The following is an 18,003-nucleotide window of genomic DNA, read 5'->3' on the forward strand; positions in this document are numbered from 1 at the left end:
AGTACTGGTTTTTCAATATTGCTTCTAATTTCTTATAATACTGTTATTTGTATGCATTGTATGAGTAATCCTATATATATATAGCTATCCTTGGTTAGCCATATACCTATTGATTTCCCAATCTTAACTAAACACTTCTCTTTCCAATCTTATTTCTTAACTATCCTTTCTCTATTTTAAACTAACCTACACACTTCTCTTTCTATTACATTGCTTATTCTTACTTTACCTCATTTCCCATGGATCGCCCTCGCCGTTCTGTCGGCATCCCCGCCCGTTACCTGGCTAACGCTTTGGCGGCGGGAGCGGGGTCCCCGAGACAGCTACGCGGCAGGTCAGCAGCTCGGAAACATAGCGGCTGGACGCCATGCGGCGGGCCTCGGAGCGGGGAGGGGGCAAAGACTTCGCGCTGGGGCTCGCGGCCGGGAGGCTATTAGTGGGCTTTCTAGCTCTCCAATCCCGGTCGTGATGCCGGCGCGGCACACTCCGTCGCGAGGGCCTCGTTGTGGTCCCGGACCAAGTGCGGCAAGGCTGTACGCTCTCGGGGGCTCGAGCTCCCGCGGCAGGGGGGGAGGGTTAGCCTCCCATACCGTGTACAAGACGCGAAGAAGCGTTGCGCAGCGGGGAAAGGCCATGGCGCCTGCTTCCCCATCGACGGTCATATGCGGCCATGAGGGGGTTGTTCCCGACTTCCCTCTGCCGCTCCAGGGGGTTATTATTCCCCCAAGGGCGCGCGCATCCACTCGTTCAGCGACGACAAGGGAGCATAGGAACGCTCGGCCCCTTGGAGCAGGGGGGATAGCAGCCCCCTCTCTGCTTCGTGGGAAGCGTGCGGAGCATGAAAAGCAGCGCAGCGGCGGGCGTCAGGTGGACAGGAGGGGTAGTGTAAACACTAATGGCCGCGATCCGCGAGATGGGGAAACCATAGTGTCCCCCTCCGACAGCAGTGGCTCCACAGCATCAGATTGGGATGCTTCTGATGGGGGGTTTTCGCAGGGGCAGGGGGGGAGTCCACCAGCTCATGCTCGCAGGTCTTATGCGGAGGTGATGCGTGGGACACAGGTGTCTCAGACAGGATCTGTAGCTGGGTCTCACGCGGGGGCGGGCATGGGCACGGAGACTGTGTCCTCTTTGTGTGCCTCATTGCTCTCTGCACTAGTACCCTTGTTGGCTGGTAATACTGGGCACACTGCCTTGGGTGCGGCAGACGGTCACATAGCAGCGCTTGCGGACCGCATCTCCGGTGCCATGGGTCCCCAGGGGCACCCGGAGTCACATCATGACCGTAGAGGTGCAGCCGCGGCAGAAGCTCCTGCACATGGGCAGTCTAATTCTGTGCAAGACAATAATGTTTGTGTCCCAGCAGGTGAAGGATTATCGGAGTTGGACATGCATCGCCAAGCAGGAAGTGAGAGGGCCGAGGCTGAGGTCGCCGTTAGCGCGACTAGTCAGTCTGATGGTGAGTCTTCCCTCGATCCCGATTGGATAGGCGGGTACAGCAGTAGTAGTCAGGGAGCATCGGCGCAGCGAAGTAGGAAGCGTAGGCGCCTTAGCTCAGAGCAGAGCACCACTACTCTTTCCTCCACCTCCTCAGACTCATCCAAAAAATCGCGGCGTTCAGGCAGGAAGAAGTCTAGACGATACCAGCGCAAGCATCGTTCGTCCAGCAGCAGCATGAGTGTAAACTCGGATTGCTCAGAAGGGCTATCATGCTCTAATACAGCGGTGCTGCGTGGGGTTCGGCCCAGGATCCGGGACCGGATCAGGCGCGGCCGTTACGTTAATGTATTCGCGCTTACAAGTAAAAGCAAGAAGATTTGGGTAGCCGCAAAGAAAAAGGGGGGGAATGCACTCGACGGGGTCCTGACCTATCATACATGGCTGAAGAACATGTATATCTTCGCCTCCTGCTACTTGGAAACGCGGCCTGATGAACACATGCATTTGATTAGATACATGTATCTAATACACGACATGTTTACTAACTCCAGAAGTGGCGCCTGGCGGACTTACGACGAAGAATTTCGTCGTAAGCAGCACGGTCGGGAAATCATGGATTTTGGAACAAAAGACATTGAGATTTTTGTTGACGTTACACAACCACAACGTTTGCAATCGGAGACGTCGTCTTTTCAAAGGGGTTTCAGGGGGCAGTCAGCCGGTGGGGGGAGGGCCGGTGCGTGGGTCCGCTCCCAGGTTGGCCCACGGAAAATGCTTCGCCTTTAACAATGGCCAATGTGCATTGGGTACGCGATGTCGTTTTCGACACACCTGCATTCGTTGCAGTGGCCCGCACCCCATCAAGGATTGCGCGAAGGGGGCAGGGGGTGCGAACGGGGGAAAAAGCGTTAATCTGGTCCGTGGTCCCACGGATCCATCCCACAAGTAGTACTCAGATACTGGATAGGGCCCCCACTCCTATCAAGGTGGAAGCCATGGCTTCATGGTTGGCTGAGTATCCCTTGCAGGGCATCGCACGGTTTTTGCAGGAAGGTTTCGCAATGGGTTTTCCAATTCCCATAGTCGGCGTGGTGCAGGGAGGTTCGGGACGGAACCTTCGCTCGGCCAGAGAAATGCCGACGGTATTAAGAGCAAAGGTTACGAAGGAAGTGGAGCTGGGTCGAATTGCGGGACCCTTTGCTGAACCACCCATCCCAGGCCTGGTGCTCTCACCAGTTGGGGTGGTTCCCAAAAAGGTACCAGGAAAATTTTGTTTTATTCAGCACCTTTCGTACCTGGAGGGTCGCTCAGTGAACGATGCCATACCAGACGAGTTATGTCAAGTGCTATATCAGTCTTTTGACAGTGCACTTGACTTGATTCGTTAATTCGGTTTTGGGGCCATGATGTGCAAGGTAGATATAGAATCAGCCTTTAGGTTGCTTCCCCTCCACCCTCGTTTCTTCCAATTTATGGGGTTTCGGATCGGCGACGAATTCTACTTTGATAAATGTTTGCCTATGGGTTGCGCGATCTCGTGTGCATATTTTGAACGGTTTAGCTCCTTCTTACATTGGTGTCTAGCCAGGGGATCCCAGGAGGCGGGGATAGCTCATTATCTCGACGACTTCTTGTTAGTTGGCCCACGCAATTCGCCCAAGTGCGAGTCTTTGTTGCATTTCGCTAGCGAGCTTTTTGCAAACTTTGGGGTTCCCATAGCGGAAGAAAAGACGGAGGGCCCTACCACTAGACTTTCGTTTTAGGCATAGAAATTGACACGGTCGGGGGGTGGTGTCACCTGCCTGAGGACAAAGTGCGGCGGCTGCAGGATGAAATTGTGCTGGCCCTTTCCGTAGGTAAATTAACGTTAAAGCAGGCGCAGTCACTGCTGGGCTTGTTCAATTTTGCCTGTAGGGTGAACCCCGTCGGAAGAATTTTTTGCAGAAAGTTAGAGAGATTGACGGCTAAAGCACGCAGACCCAATCATTTTTTGCGACTCTCGGGGGAGATCCGGCGGGACCTAGGTATTTGGAACTCATTTTTAATTAATTTTAATGGGGTTCGCATTTGGCCTGCGCACCCGGTATCGAACGTCATGTTACAGCTTTTTACGGACGCGGCAGGATCAGTAGGTTTCGGCGCTTTGCTAGAAGCACGTTGGTGTGCCGCCCCCTGGCCACGCAGCTGGGGGAGTGAGGGTCTCACCAGGAACATGCTGTTATTAGAACTTTTCCCAATCATGGTTGCGCTAGAGCTGTGGGGGAGCTTGTTGCAGGATAGAGCGATCATATTTTGGTGTGATAATTTGGGGGTAGTGCAGGCACTAAATCGTCAGAAAGCAGCCGGGTTGCACGCCATTCGAGTAATTGCACAAATTATATCGCGCTGCTTGCAATATAATATTGAGTTTAGCGCTAGGCACGTTCCAGGAACCAGTAATGAGGTTGCTGATGCGCACTCGCGCGGCGAATGGGCAAGGTTTCACAGACTTGCCCCCTGGGCGAATGTGGTCGGTGACTTGTGTCCCAATTATGTGTGGCAGGTGGTTCGTCCAGCACGGAGGTGCTAGCTCACCGGTCCCTGGCCCCTGGGACCTACAGGGTGTATCTGGCGTCATGGGAGCCCTGGAGTGGATTCCTCCTCAGGGAAGAATCGAGAGGTAAGATCACTGTGATTCTTACTCGGGACCAAGGCCAGGGCCGCTAGGCTTGGCTGGCATCATTTTGTTATAAGGGGAAGGGTAGAGTGGGAGCCTGGTTTCCAATGGAGGCCAGGCACATCCCGCCTTGCCCCTACCCCCCTTTTTTCCTGTTAGGACGCTGTGGGCAGGTGCAATGCCCCCCACCCCCCCACACACTTTTCTTCTCATAAATTCGCCTGGGGCAGGGTTGCTTGGGTTCTGCCCAAGGGAGGTCGCGGGCAAGTTTTGACGACCTCTCAAAAGGTGGTCCTTGGCATTCCCTTTTTTGGCCCTAGGTGGGGGGTTGCACCTGCTTGCTGGGTCGTCGTCTGTTACGGTTGACCCGTCTGGTCAGGCATGGGTTTGCAAAAGCCAGTGTTCTGACAATGGGACATGGTCGACAGCAGGCGCTGCAGGGGTTCGGAGGCGGGTGTCGTTACCTTAGGTGACGCTCGGCTTCGGGCCTTTGCTTATCCCAACTTGGGGACTAGCTACTCGCCCTAGGTGGGGGTCTTGAGGAATTTTTGTTTAACCACTAGTCTTAACATTGGCTTCTGCCAGCTGATGGATTGTTTGTGTTTTTGCCTCAAGTCAAGTTGGGATCTTCCCTTGCCCAAAACATCCCTCAGGTCAGGTGTTAGATAGGTGCAAATAGGCCTAGCTTTACTATAATTCATGTCCCCTATTAGACACCAAAATTTTATAAAATAAACTAGCAATTATGTCATATCCCCTACATTTTAATTGTGGTTTCAAAAAACTACGGTTTATAAATTATATTAATCTATTTTCAAATAATTTTTTCCCTACCAGGATGTCGTCTAGATGATGCCTTCATATGGATAGTGGGGCATTCATTCGTATATTGGCTTTCTAGGTCTGAGGTAGTCATGTCACCTAGAGAGATCCCGGAGTTGGCGCATGTCCGGTGGATTGGTCACCGTGGCATGCGTTGGGCGCAGTTAGACGCAGTCCTTCGAGATGCCGTGGCCAGGTTCGGGTTCCCCTGTTTCCTGGTCATTCACTTGGGGGGCAATGACCTGACAGAGAGGACATGCCTAGATCTGCGCATGTCTATGAGGAGGGAGTTGTTGGCGCTGGTCCGGAATTGGCCTTTCTGCCGGGTCGTGTGGTCAGAGATTGTGGCTAGGTTATGCTGGAGGGGGGCGGAGCGCCCAGGAGCGATCGAACTATCCAGAAGGCTTATTAATTCGGTGGTGGGTAGAGCCATGGTGAGTGAGGGCGCTGCAGTGCTGCGCCATGGTAACATTGCGGTTGTGGATAGGCAAAATTACAGGCCCGATGGGGTACATTTATCCAGGGGCGGCATGGAAATATTTTCCAGAAATTTGTTTAATGCACTCAGGAGTCTGGATGTAGTAAGGTAGTGGATGTTGGGTTGGAGTTATGGTGGCGGCGGTGGACTTGGTCCTTGTTGGCAGGTCTTGAATGGCCCTTGTGATTTGGTGTAGCAGGGTGGATCTCTTTCTAAGATTCCTGTGGAATTGCCCATGCGGATGGGGCGGACTTGAGGGCGCAATCAGCACCACCGGTCTAGGTGGCTGCGGTCCCCCTAGGATGCGCGGGCGCTTCACATGTTGTAATTCCCGCATGGTAGTGCAGCAGGCCTACGCACCATGCGAGTTGCAAGGGGCAGTTGGTCCCAAAGTCACCCTTTTTCCTGCTGGGCTGTTCAGGCCCGCAGTTTTGTTATTTTTCTTGCTTTATGTGATAATATGCTATGTCGTTTAGGCCATCCAAGCCCCCGCCACCATTTTGCCCTAGATTTAGTGAGGAATTATGCATGATAATTAGTTAGGGGCTTCATGGTCAGATCTCACTAAATAGGTTTTTAGTTTCATAAAGTTTAATAAAAAGCTGACCCAAGTTTCAACCAATGCTATGTCTCTGCTTCGTTATTTTAGATAAGTTGGGATGCAAGTGGTGTGGCATGAGTGTGTCGAGTGATCTAACCATAGAGCGTTTATGCTTTGATGAACAGGTGGGTTGAAGCTCTGCAAGGTTGGGGAGAGCCTGATGAAGGGGGGCTGCCCGGGCAAATTCTTGGATACGAGCATGAGATTAAGTAACCAGGGTAGAGGAGAGGCAGCGGTCATTGGCTGACCGGAGTGGGCGGGAGGGAGCATGTAAGGAGATGAGGTTGGAGATGTAGGGAGCAGTAGAGTTAGAGAGGGCCTTGTATGTGAAGGTGAGGAATTTGAAGAGGATTCTGTAGGGGAATGGGAGCCAGTGCAGGTTTTGGCAGAGGGAAGCAGCAGAAGTGGAACGGCGGGAGAGGAAGATAAGACTAGCTGCAGCATTGAGAACAGACTGGAGGGGAGCAAGATGGCAACGTGGGAGGCCGGTGAGAAGAAGGTTGCAGTAGTCGGACATCCAGGAGGAGATGCCTGAGAGGCAGCTGGATACCTGAGAGAGGACAGAAGGGGAGAGTTCAGGAGGAGAAGTATAGTTGCGTGTCATTGGCATAGAGGTGGTATTGGAGGCTGAAGGAACTGATGAGTTCTCCTAGTGAAGAGGTGTACAGGGAGAAGAGTAGGGGGCCCAGGAAAGAACCCTGCGGGACACCAACAGGAAGGATGGAAGGAGGGGGGAGGTGGAGCCTGAGGCAAACACAGAAAAGGAGCGGTTGGTGAGGTAAGAGGTGAACCAGGCATGGACAGTGTTTGAGAGGCCAAAGGTCTGAAGGGTGCGGAGGAGGAGAGGATGATCCACAGTGTCGAAGGCTGCAGAGAGGTCCAGAAGGATGAGTAAAGAGAAGTGGCCCCTGGATTTGGCTGCAAGCAGGTCACTGGTGACTTTGGCCATGGCAGTTGCAGTGGAGTGAAGTGGTCGAAAGCCAGATTGGAGAGGATCAAGGATGGCGTTGTCAGAGAGATAGCTGGTGAGGTGGCTGTAGACAAGCAGCTCAAGTAGTTTGGAGGCGAAGGGGAAAAGAGAAATGGGGCGGTAGTTGGCGGGTGAGGACGGGTCGAGGTTGTTGGTTTTTTAGAATAGGTGTGACAAGAGCATGTTTGAATGATGAGGGAAAGATGCCGGTGGAGAGAGAAGTTGAAAAGGTGGGAGCAGACGGTGGCGGAGAGGGAGCGTAAAAGGCGAGAAGGGAGGGGGTCAAGGGGGCAGGTGGAGGGGGTAGAGGACAAGATGAGGGAGTGGACCTAGTCACCCGTGGTGGGGCTGAAGGAGCACAAGGTGGGGTTGCAGTAGGGAGATTGGAGGATACAATGCCTCAATTTCGGAAGAGAAGAAAACCTGCTTTACCCCCAGTAAGACAGGTGATTAATGAAACTCTAGCACCCCCTAGGCTGAGCTCCATTTACAATAAGGACTGAGGCAGCTGCAAAGCTTTCTAATTACCTTAAATAATTTTCCTTCGTTAGAGAACTATTTAGCCTTATTTTGACTGTTCTAGAGACTGAATAAATTGCCTTTATCCCCCGGTGCTAGGACGGGAGTGGATCAACAGAAACTTGCCAATCCTATAGTTTAGCTGATGCGATACAGTTTCCTGCATGTACTGTCCAAATATCTCTGCACATGACACAGGAAACTTCTCCGTGACCGACACAAACACTGGATTGGCGGACGCTGCGTTTATCACGATCATTAATACACGGACAAGACTTTCAAGCAGTTATGATTTATGCAACTTCAGAAACCAGATATCCAGACATCTTCCCTGGAATATTTATGTCTGTGGTCAGGAATCCCAGTCACGCCGGAGGCTTTTGGCCGACTTTCCCTGAAAATAGCAACATATAAACATCTGATGTTTAGATTACAGCCCTCACGCTAATCTGTCAAATTACAGGACGCATATTTCCACAGTGTATAGAACATCCAGAATTTACAGTAATGTGGGTAACAAATACCTTTATTTGGCCAACGCCAATTTGAAAATGTAAAATTTCTTCTATCGGTAAAGCGGAAAAAGTGGCAGCTTGCCAACAATTTTATCATTTGGGGGACAGCACTAAAAAATGTGGATATATTTACCCGTGTCCCCTCTCATCTGGGGTGGGGTGCACTATGATCTACTATGCAGTCACACCCCCGAAAATGCAGTTTTCAGGGGTTTGACCGCATTCCTCATATGCGCAAAGCTTTCCGCAGCTTGGAGCCGGTGGCCAACGCCTATGGGCTTCTCCTCGCAAAGTTCACTGAGAGGGATCCAAATCGGATCCTTCCCAGCACCCCCCCGTGGCACGCCTCCGTCTGCGCATGTGCAGAATGACTTCTCGGTCATAAACCCAGAAGTTCCTCCATCACAAAGGACAGCTCTTATCAGGAAAGCTGTCGTTTGCGATTATTTTCTTCATGCATGCCGGTGTAATTAACGACGGCATGCGTGCGGTGAGTGGCGGGATGCATTCCGCCCCTAGCCTCAATACACCATGCAGCGTGATATGCTTGGTGTGAATGAGTCCCCTGGATACCATAAGACTGCTAGCGTCACAAGTGTCACGTATCAAATTAATGAGCACAGTCGCCAGGTGCGTCCTAGTCACATCGCATTTCATTTCGGACGCATTTTTGGAAAAAGACGACGCCTGATGTTAGCAGTCTCACAAGACCAGGCGCACCAGGAGGACGCATCTGTAAAAAGAATAACTCCTCCCAAATGTGAAAATTCAATATCGGGCGGAGTTAATAAAGAACCAACAATACTGAATATTTTTTACTTCTAGGGACGTTTGTTCCTCCCGACCTGTAAAGACTATGCCGCATAGATCAGCCTGTACAGACACCGGATGAGCCGCCGCACAGACACCGGATATCAGCTGGAAAGCAGAACTCAAAAGCGTTTCATTTAAGAAACTCCAAAGCAATCAATGGCGCCTTAATAAGTGGAGCATCACAGATTTGCTTCCTCATTCACTAATGAATATTGCTGCTCACCCCCGACCACTGCCAGGTTACACTTTGTGTGGGCCGCTGCCAAGCCCTTGTACGCCGCTGATCAGTAGAGAGTAACGCTAGCGGCTATTACCACTTTTTAGCGCAAGGCAATGGAGCAATGATAAGTCAAATCGTCGGCATGTGTGTAACACACCCTGCGGATAAAACACAAGTCATACACCGACCGGGCTTATTTACTGGAATGCAAACTGTGACCATGGGGGTATTTATCAAAGTTTGGAGAGAGCTAAAGTGAAGATAAAGTACCAACCAATCAGCTCCTGTCATTTTCAAACACAGCCTGTAAAATGTCAATAAAGCTAGATACACACCGTCCGATACTTTTCATTGGGCCGCCAAACGGTGATTTTTTGGGAAATCGAAAGCCCCAATATCTGTGCTACACGTTATGCAATTTGTCATTAGAAGTTACCGATTTTACACCACACTAATTTCGCAAATGTCCGCCCAGAAGGAAGATGACGTAGTCACGAGAAAAAGTAGGAAATATGGGCAGATTATCGAGAAAGCACCCATTGGCCGACCAATCGGTTAATCGAAGGAATGCGTCTGTGGAATGTGGAATTGTTTAACCGTTTCATCAATAGCTCATTTCTACACTCTACAATAAATCAGATCACGAGATTATTAGCAAATTGACCCAATAATTATATATAGCGTGTACCTAGCTGGTTAATTAGCACTTTATCTTTCTCCAAGCTTTGATAAATCTCCCCTATATGGTTAATACGTATGCAGCCCCCCCACCCCACCCTAAAGCACAGACCACATGTAAGCAGGACCAAATACGCAGATATCTACAATAGTGGATCGCTGGATGCGAATAATGTTATTTATTTATTTATTTTAAGTTCAACCCCAAGCCAAAAACCTCTAACAATTTATAGATATATAATTATTGAAAATATATTTGATGACATCCATATAGGAGGCCTTCCCTTATTCACTGTGTGCCACTTCCCGGCTAGAGGCGCCCACAAACGCAGCTGCATAGCCTGGCAAGTTCTGACCTGTGTACTGGTAAAACGCTGATGTGACTTTTAGTAGCATAATAGGACACTGATTGGGGACCGGGATTACTCCGTTTGCCTTGTGTCACATTCAGACTGGACCTCTAAGCGGTGACTGTATGTACTGCTGCCTGACGTTTGCAGTAGACCATGATAATATAATGTAAGCTGCCGTCTATCTGCTCTGTAACTGATCCCCGCATTGCTATCATGCTGCGATTATCTGGGTCAGCTGCGTATAATTTATATACATTGCTATTTATAAAGAGCGACTGCATTGCTGTACCTTGTTCCTATTGGGGGGTCTGTGCAGATGTGAACATATGTTTTTAATGCCAAGTGTTAAATATGTATTCTGGTGTTAAAATCATAAATAATCTCCCCTAAATATAACTATATCTGAATTACCACGAACGCCATAGGTTGCGGTTGCATAAATCAGACGCCCTTTCCCCAATAAACACCTAATATCAGTCTTCAGTTCAGTTTTTCCTTCCTCTAATCCGAAAAAATAAATAAATGTTACTCATCCACTTGGTTTAGTAATATTTCTATGTCTCTCGTAGCAACGCCTCTCACCATAATAACATCATTTAGTGACAGTCACCTCTCTCCTTCCTGCCTCCTCTCCCCCAACGGGTAACATCAACTGCCTCCCGCTACTGGTAACCGAACCCATCACCCCAGGAGCGGCTATATACCAGTAACTGTTACTACTGGCTGCTGCTAGACCCTACCCTGCCTCTTATACTGGTCACCCTCGTATTTATATATATATATATATATATATATATATATAAAGTCATGGGTTGCTGCAGTGGTTAGCATTACTGCCCCACAGCCCTGGAGGTCAAAAGTTAAATTCTCCGATGATGTCCATTCTGTGTGGAGTTTGTTTGTCCTCTCTGTGTTTCGCGTGGGTTTCCTAAGGAGGCATCCTATTTTCCTCTCACGGAATCGGTATGATTGCGTCCGGCGGTGTGAATCCCGACAGCGGCTGCCTGGCATGGGTGAAAATCCTGATCGTCCCTAAGGTAAGTATTCACTAACCTAATTCCCTCCCCTAACCCTAACCTTCCCCCCAGTGCCTAAACCTAACCCCCCCTTCCCCGCCACCTAGACCTAAGTCCCCCGGGGGGGTGCCTAACCCTAACTCTCCCTCCCCCTAGCCTAACCCTAAACTTCCAGGGGGGTGCCTGACCCTAAGTCCCCCCCGGGAGCCCTAAACCTAACTCCCCCCCCCCCCCCCTGCGCGCGCCTGGCGCCCAGTTGATTGGGATGCCGGGCATCGGTACAATGAGAGGCGTCTAGATTTAGACGCCTGTCATTTAACCCTCGCCGACAGTCGGGAAGCCGGCTGTCGGGATTAGGTCCACCGGCTTCCCGACTGCATACCCCTTTCACACTCCAAAGACATAATGGTAGGTGAATTGGCTTCTTAGACAGAACAAACCACAGTGTGTGTGTCCATGCGGCAGAGAATATAGATTGTAAGCTCCACTGGGGCAGGGACTGATGTGTGCGCTGTATATATCTGTTAATAAATAAATGATTGCTAGAAATGACTATAATATAAATGACAGCCCTATAACAATATAACCGATAGTAATATTATACAATGTTTCTAGGAGGGCAGAGTGTAGCTCCGTATGGAAGCAGCTGTGTCTGTCCTGTATACAGCAGTAACAGAGGGAACAATGTCCAAGGGAAAGTCACTTTTATTTATGTCATGACTGACAGCGAATAGGAATACCTACATCTGCAGCTCAATGTCCGTCTATTCTGCGTGATATACATGTAAGAGTCTCGCTGGGGCCGTTATTGGAAGATGTGTGCGCAGTCACGGTTTTTGCTTGGATGGAAGTGCAGGGAGATAGTTTGAGATCTTAAAACATCCAGTAACAGCTGAAATCTTCAGCCAGAGCTTTCTCTACAAATTCCTAGAGATCCAGAGAGAGGACGCAGGACCATCCTATATACATTGTATGACATTGTTAGTGTATAGGACTGATGTATTATTATGGGACACACATTGCGATGATGCTTACTCGGGGCAGGGCCGGGAACTATAGCGGAAACTAATGTAAAGGAGATCGGATATTTCTTGTGTGACCAACACATACCTAACATAGACCAGCTTGTTCTGCTGCAATTCCTGTGCATTGTAACCTGAAGCATTTTACAATTCTGCTTTAAAAGTCAGGAGTACAAAACACAGCTGCTGTAAACGGCATATGCCAATTAATATGCCATGTAATAGCCCCCCCGTAAAGAAGAATACAATCCTAATATTGTCATCTTTGAAAAACACTCTCCCCACACCGGGTGTGGTATTACTGGTTGACAGTCTGAATGTCGACGTTGAAAAGGTCAACACCAGAAAGTCGTCAGGTTCTGAATGACCGACAGTCAGAAAGGTCGACGCGGTCTTTAGATCAACCACCAAAATTTAGACATGTATTTAAGTTGACATGGTTAAATGATCGACACATTCAAATGGTTGACACAAACATTTTAACATTTGTTTTTTTAAAAACCATGTCGACTTGTGTGTGTCGACATGTTAAATGTTGACCTTTTGAATGTGACAACCATTTAAACCATGTCAATATAAATACAGGTCTACAGATTAGTGGTCGACCTGACTGTTGACATTCAGAATATGTCAACCTTCTGCATGTCAACCAGTTGACTGCATCTCCCCCCTCCATCGGCCTAACCCCGAAATCTACCCCGGCTACTAGGTGTAGTACAACTGTTGAACATAAAGAGCAAGTTACAAATATTAAAATAATGTGGAATGATAATAAATGCATACAGTAAGTATACGGGGCGTTGCAAAAGTATTCAACCTGTCATTTTTTTAATCTGAATTTTATGTGATGGATCTGCACAAAATAGTCTAATTTGATGAAGTGAAATTAGCAAAATATATATCAAAAAGAATCTTTCTAAATAAAATTCTGAAAATTGGCATGTGCATATGTAATCACCCCCTTTGCTATGAAGCCTCTCAAAAGTTTTGGTGCAACCAATTACCTTCAGAAGTCACATAATTAGTGAAATGAAGTTCACCTGTGTGACATCTAAGTGTCACATGATCTGTCAGTATAAACGCACCTTTTCTGTAAGGCCCCAGAGGCTGCAACAACCACTAAGGCAAGATGCATCACACCATGAGGACCAAGGAGCTCTCCAAACTAGTCAGGGACACAGTAATTCTGGGTTGGGTTATAAAAAAATATCCAAATCTTTGATGATCCTCCGAAGCACCATCAAATCCATCATCATCAAATGGAAAGAACATGGTACCACAACAAACCTGCCAAGAAAGGACCGCCCACCAAAACTCAGACCGGGCAAGGAGGGCATTAATCAGAAAGGCAGCACAGAGACCAAAGGTAACCCTGAAGGAGCTGCAGAGTTCCACAGCAGAGACTGGTGTATCTGTGCACGTGACCACAATAAGCCGTACACTCCATAGAGCTGGGCTTTATGGAAGAGTGGCCAGAAAAAAGCCATTACTTAGTGATAAAAATGTATGGAGGAAGGTGCTCTGGTCAGATGAGACTAAAATTTTACTTTTAGGCCACCAAGGAAAACGCTGTGTCTGACGCAAACCCAACACATCATATCACCCCAAGAACACCATCCCCACAGTGACACATGGTGGTGGCAGCATCATGCTGGGGGGATGTTTTTCAGCAGTAGGGACGGGGAAACTGATTTGAGTCGAGGGAAAGATGGATGGTGCTAAATACAGATATATTCTTGAGCAAAACCTGTGTCAGTCTGTCTGTGATTTGAGACTGGGACGGAGGTTCACCTTCCAGCAGGACAATGACCAGAAGCATACTGCTAAAGTAACACTCCAGTGGTGTAAGGGGAAACATTTAAATGTGTTGGAATGGCCTAGTCAAAGTCCAGATCTCAATCCAATTGAGAATCTGTGGTCAGACTTGAAGATTGCTGTTCACAAGTGGAAACCATCCAACATGAAGGAGCTGGAGCAGTTCGGCCTTGAGGAATGGGCAAAGATCCCAGGGGCAAGATGTGACAAGCTCATAGAGACTTAACCAAAGCGACTTGCAGCTGTAATTGCCGCAAAAGGTGGCTCGACAAAGTACTGACTTTAGGGGGGGGTGAATAGTTATGCACACTGAAGTTTTCTGTTATGTTGTCCTAAATTTTGTTTGATTCACAATTTAAAAAAAAAACACAACATCACAGTTGTAGGCATGTTCTGTGACTGACATGATGCACACCTTCACACAATCCATTGTAATTCCAGGTTGTGAGGCAACAAAACATGAAAAATGCAAAGGGGGGTGAATAGTTTTGCAAGGTACTGTAAATCACCTCATCTGGTGTAAGAACCAAGTGAAGGGTCACAATAGGATTCTCAGAGTACAAGGTGAACAGTGACCCCAATGTGTTTCATATTTTCGGGGGTCTTCATAATAAAATGATGCATTACTATAAAGTCTCTACAAACAGCACTGCCTAAGCCCATCAGTATTATGGATGGCCCCCTCATGGCAAGACTGCAAATTGAGACCCGTACCAGGGAGACCTGACCAAGCGATATCCGCACATCGCCGTACATTTATCGTACATGGGGCCTGATTCAGCAAGGATTGCAACTGCGATCGCGGCTGTGATTATGCACTCAGTCTCACTGCGATGATATGCTAATCCATTGCGATCGCTATGCCGCCACAGCACAACATAAGGACGCCCATCTTACCTTACACACATCTGTAATACTTAGCAAGACTGCAAAACCATCGGTAACAAAGTACCATCGGTAACAGAGTACCATCGGTAACAGAGTACCATCGCAGCCTCACGCACGCTTACACAAGCTCTGACTCAGAAATTGCTCATCTCATCGCCCCCAGGGAAGCCCAGGCTGCGTATAGCATCACAGTGGATTATTTATGCACAACCCTGCAACGGCGTTCAAGCGCACTGGCACGCCTGAGTTAAACCAACCACCCCCCTGTCACCTCCCACAAATGGCACTTCCTATCAATCACTCTGGTTGGGTTCTGCATAATCACTGCAATCGCAGCCCCGATCGGAGTGGCTGGTTCACGCACTGCATGTGCAGAACGCATCAATCGTCCGAACGCGTACGTAAATCGCAGTTGCGATCCTTGCTGAATCGGGCCCTTGGTCCATTGTGTCGTTAGAAATGGACGTGCATGCCGGCAGACGGGGTGCTAAGTGGCGACCGGGATTTACCTGCAGTATCCACACAAAGACGTATTTTTTCTTTACCGTCACAATCACAACATAATGTAGGTGGGCAGATCTATTCAGAGCATTAAACATTTCATTTCTGAACTACAGCGCCGATTCCGAGAAGAACCCCGCTGCGACCGCTTTAGTGTCCTTTGCTGTAGTCATGTCTGCGCCTAGATGCTAATGCCACTAAAAGCCCTTCCCCTGGGCGTAGATCCGTGCGTCTGGCTGTGCCAGGACTGAGATGCCAACTTTGATCAGCTGTAGATGCTGTAACACATGGCGCATCCTTTTATTTATTACGTTTCTTATATAGCGCAGCGTATTCCGTAGCGCTTTACAAGTGGAAACCTAAATAGAACAAAACTGGGTAATAACAGACAGATATATAGGTAGGAAGGCCCTGCTCGCAAGCTTACAATCTATAGGATATTAGTCAGAGTACGTGAATATGAGTCAGAGTACGTGAATATCAGTCAGAGTACGTGAATATCAGTCAGAGTACGTGAATATCAGTCAGAGTACGTGAATATCAGTCAGAGTACGTGAATAACAGTCAGAGTACGTGAATAACAGTCAGAGTACGTGAATATCAGTCAGAGTACGTGTATATCAGTCAGAGTACGTGAATATGAGTCAGAGTACGTGAATATGAGTCAGAGTACGTGAATATGAGTCAGAGTACGTGAATAACAGTCAGAGTACGTGAATATCAGTCAGAGTACGTGAATATCAGTCAGAGTACGTGAATATCAGTCAGAGTACGTGAATATCAGTCAGAGTACGTGAATATCAGTCAGAGTACGTGAATATCAGTCAGAGTACGTGAATATCAGTCAGAGTACGTGAATATCAGTCAGAGTACGTGAATATCAGTCAGAGTACGTGAATATCAGTCAGAGTACGTGAATATCAGTCAGAGTACGTGAATATCAGTCAGAGTACGTGAATATCAGTCAGAGTACGTGAACATGAGTCAGAGTACGTGAACATGAGTCAGAGTACGTGAACATGAGTCAGAGTACGTGAATATTAGTCAGGCCTCATGAATATTAGTCAGAGTACGTGAATATCAGTCAGAGTACGTGAATATCAGTCAGAGTACGTGAATATCAGTCAGAGTACATGAGAGTACGTGAACATGAGTCAGAGTACGTGAACATGAGTCAGAGTACGTGAATATCAGTCAGAGTACGTGAATAACAGTCAGAGTACGTGAATAACAGTCAGAGTACGTGAATAACAGTCAGAGTACGTGAATATCAGTCAGAGTACGTGTATATCAGTCAGAGTACGTGAATATCAGTCAGAGTACGTGAATATGAGTCAGAGTACGTGAATATGAGTCAGAGTACGTGAATATGAGTCAGAGTACGTGAATATCAGTCAGAGTACGTGAATATCAGTCAGAGTACGTGAATATCAGTCAGAGTACGTGAATATCAGTCAGAGTACGTGAATATCAGTCAGAGTACGTGAATATCAGTCAGAGTACGTGAATATCAGTCAGAGTACGTGAATATCAGTCAGAGTACGTGAATATCAGTCAGAGTACGTGAATATCAGTCAGAGTACGTGAATATCAGTCAGAGTACGTGAATATCAGTCAGAGTACGTGAATATCAGTCAGAGTACATGAGAGTACATGAATATCAGTCAGAGTACGTGAACATGAGTCAGAGTACGTGAACATGAGTCAGAGTACGTGAGCATGAGTCAGAGTACGTGAACATGAGTCAGAGTACGTGAATATTAGTCAGGCCTCATGAATATTAGTCAGAGTACGTGAATATCAGTCAGAGTACGTGAATAACAGTCAGAGTACGTGAATAACAGTCAGAGTACGTGAATAACAGTCAGAGTACGTGAATAACAGTCAGAGTACGTGAATATCAGTCAGAGTACGTGTATATCAGTCAGAGTACGTGAATAACAGTCAGAGTACGTGAATAACAGTCAGAGTACGTGAATAACAGTCAGAGTACGTGAATATCAGTCAGAGTACGTGAATATCAGTCAGAGTACATGAGAGTACGTGAACATGAGTCAGAGTACGTGAACATGAGTCAGAGTACGTGAATATGAGTCAGAGTACGTGAATAACAGTCAGAGTACGTGAATAACAGTCAGAGTACGTGAATATCAGTCAGAGTACGTGAATATCAGTCAGAGTACGTGAATATCAGTCAGAGTACGTGAATATCAGTCAGAGTACGTGAATATGAGTCAGAGTACGTGAATATCAGTCAGAGTACGTGAATATCAGTCAGAGTACGTGAATATCAGTCAGAGTACGTGAATATCAGTCAGAGTACGTGAATATGAGTCAGAGTACGTGAATATGAGTCAGAGTACGTGAACATGAGTCAGAGTACGTGAATATGAGTCAGAGTACGTGAATATGAGTCAGAGTACGTGAATATGAGTCAGAGTACGTGAATAAGAGTCAGAGTACATGAATATGAGTCAGAGTACATGAATATCAGTCAGAGTACATGAATATCAGTCAGAGTACGTGAATATCAGTCAGAGTACGTGAATATCAGTCAGAGTACGTGAATATCAGTCAGAGTACATGAGAGTACATGAATATCAGTCAGAGTACGTGAATATCAGTCAGAGTACATGAGAGTACGTGAATAAGAGTCAGAGTACATGAATATGAGTCAGAGTACATGAATATGAGTC

The 18,003-nt window shown here is 47.7% G+C and overlaps 2 protein-coding genes across 3 annotated transcripts in view; one reads left to right on the top strand and one right to left on the bottom strand.

The window, feature by feature from the left end:
* Positions 1–18,003, bottom strand: part of MIGA1 (mitoguardin 1) — a 114,953-nt gene that overhangs the window by 31,460 nt on the left and 65,490 nt on the right. The gene's annotated exons all lie outside the window — the stretch shown is intronic.
* Positions 1,249–2,389, top strand: LOC148501700 (uncharacterized). Its single transcript, XM_088450094.1, has 2 exons — positions 1,249–2,107; positions 2,139–2,389. Exons 1-2 carry the CDS (start codon positions 1,249–1,251, stop codon positions 2,387–2,389), a joined length of 1,110 nt encoding a protein of 369 aa, XP_088306220.1.

The sequence above is a fragment of the Taudactylus pleione genome, unplaced genomic scaffold (genome assembly GCF_031769625.1).
Source record: "Taudactylus pleione unplaced genomic scaffold, aTauple2 ptg000506l, whole genome shotgun sequence".
NCBI classification, from domain to species: domain Eukaryota; kingdom Metazoa; phylum Chordata; class Amphibia; order Anura; family Myobatrachidae; genus Taudactylus; species Taudactylus pleione.

Excerpts from the sequence above, each read along its gene's own strand:
- LOC148501700 (XM_088450094.1), top strand. The coding sequence starts at position 1,249 with ATGGGTCCCCAGGGGCACCCGGAGTCACATCATGACCGTAGAGGTGCA. Across the intron at positions 2,108-2,138 it reads TGACGTTACACAACCACAAC|GGGTTTCAGGGGGCAGTCAG; the intron begins GTTTGCAATCGG and ends GTCTTTTCAAAG.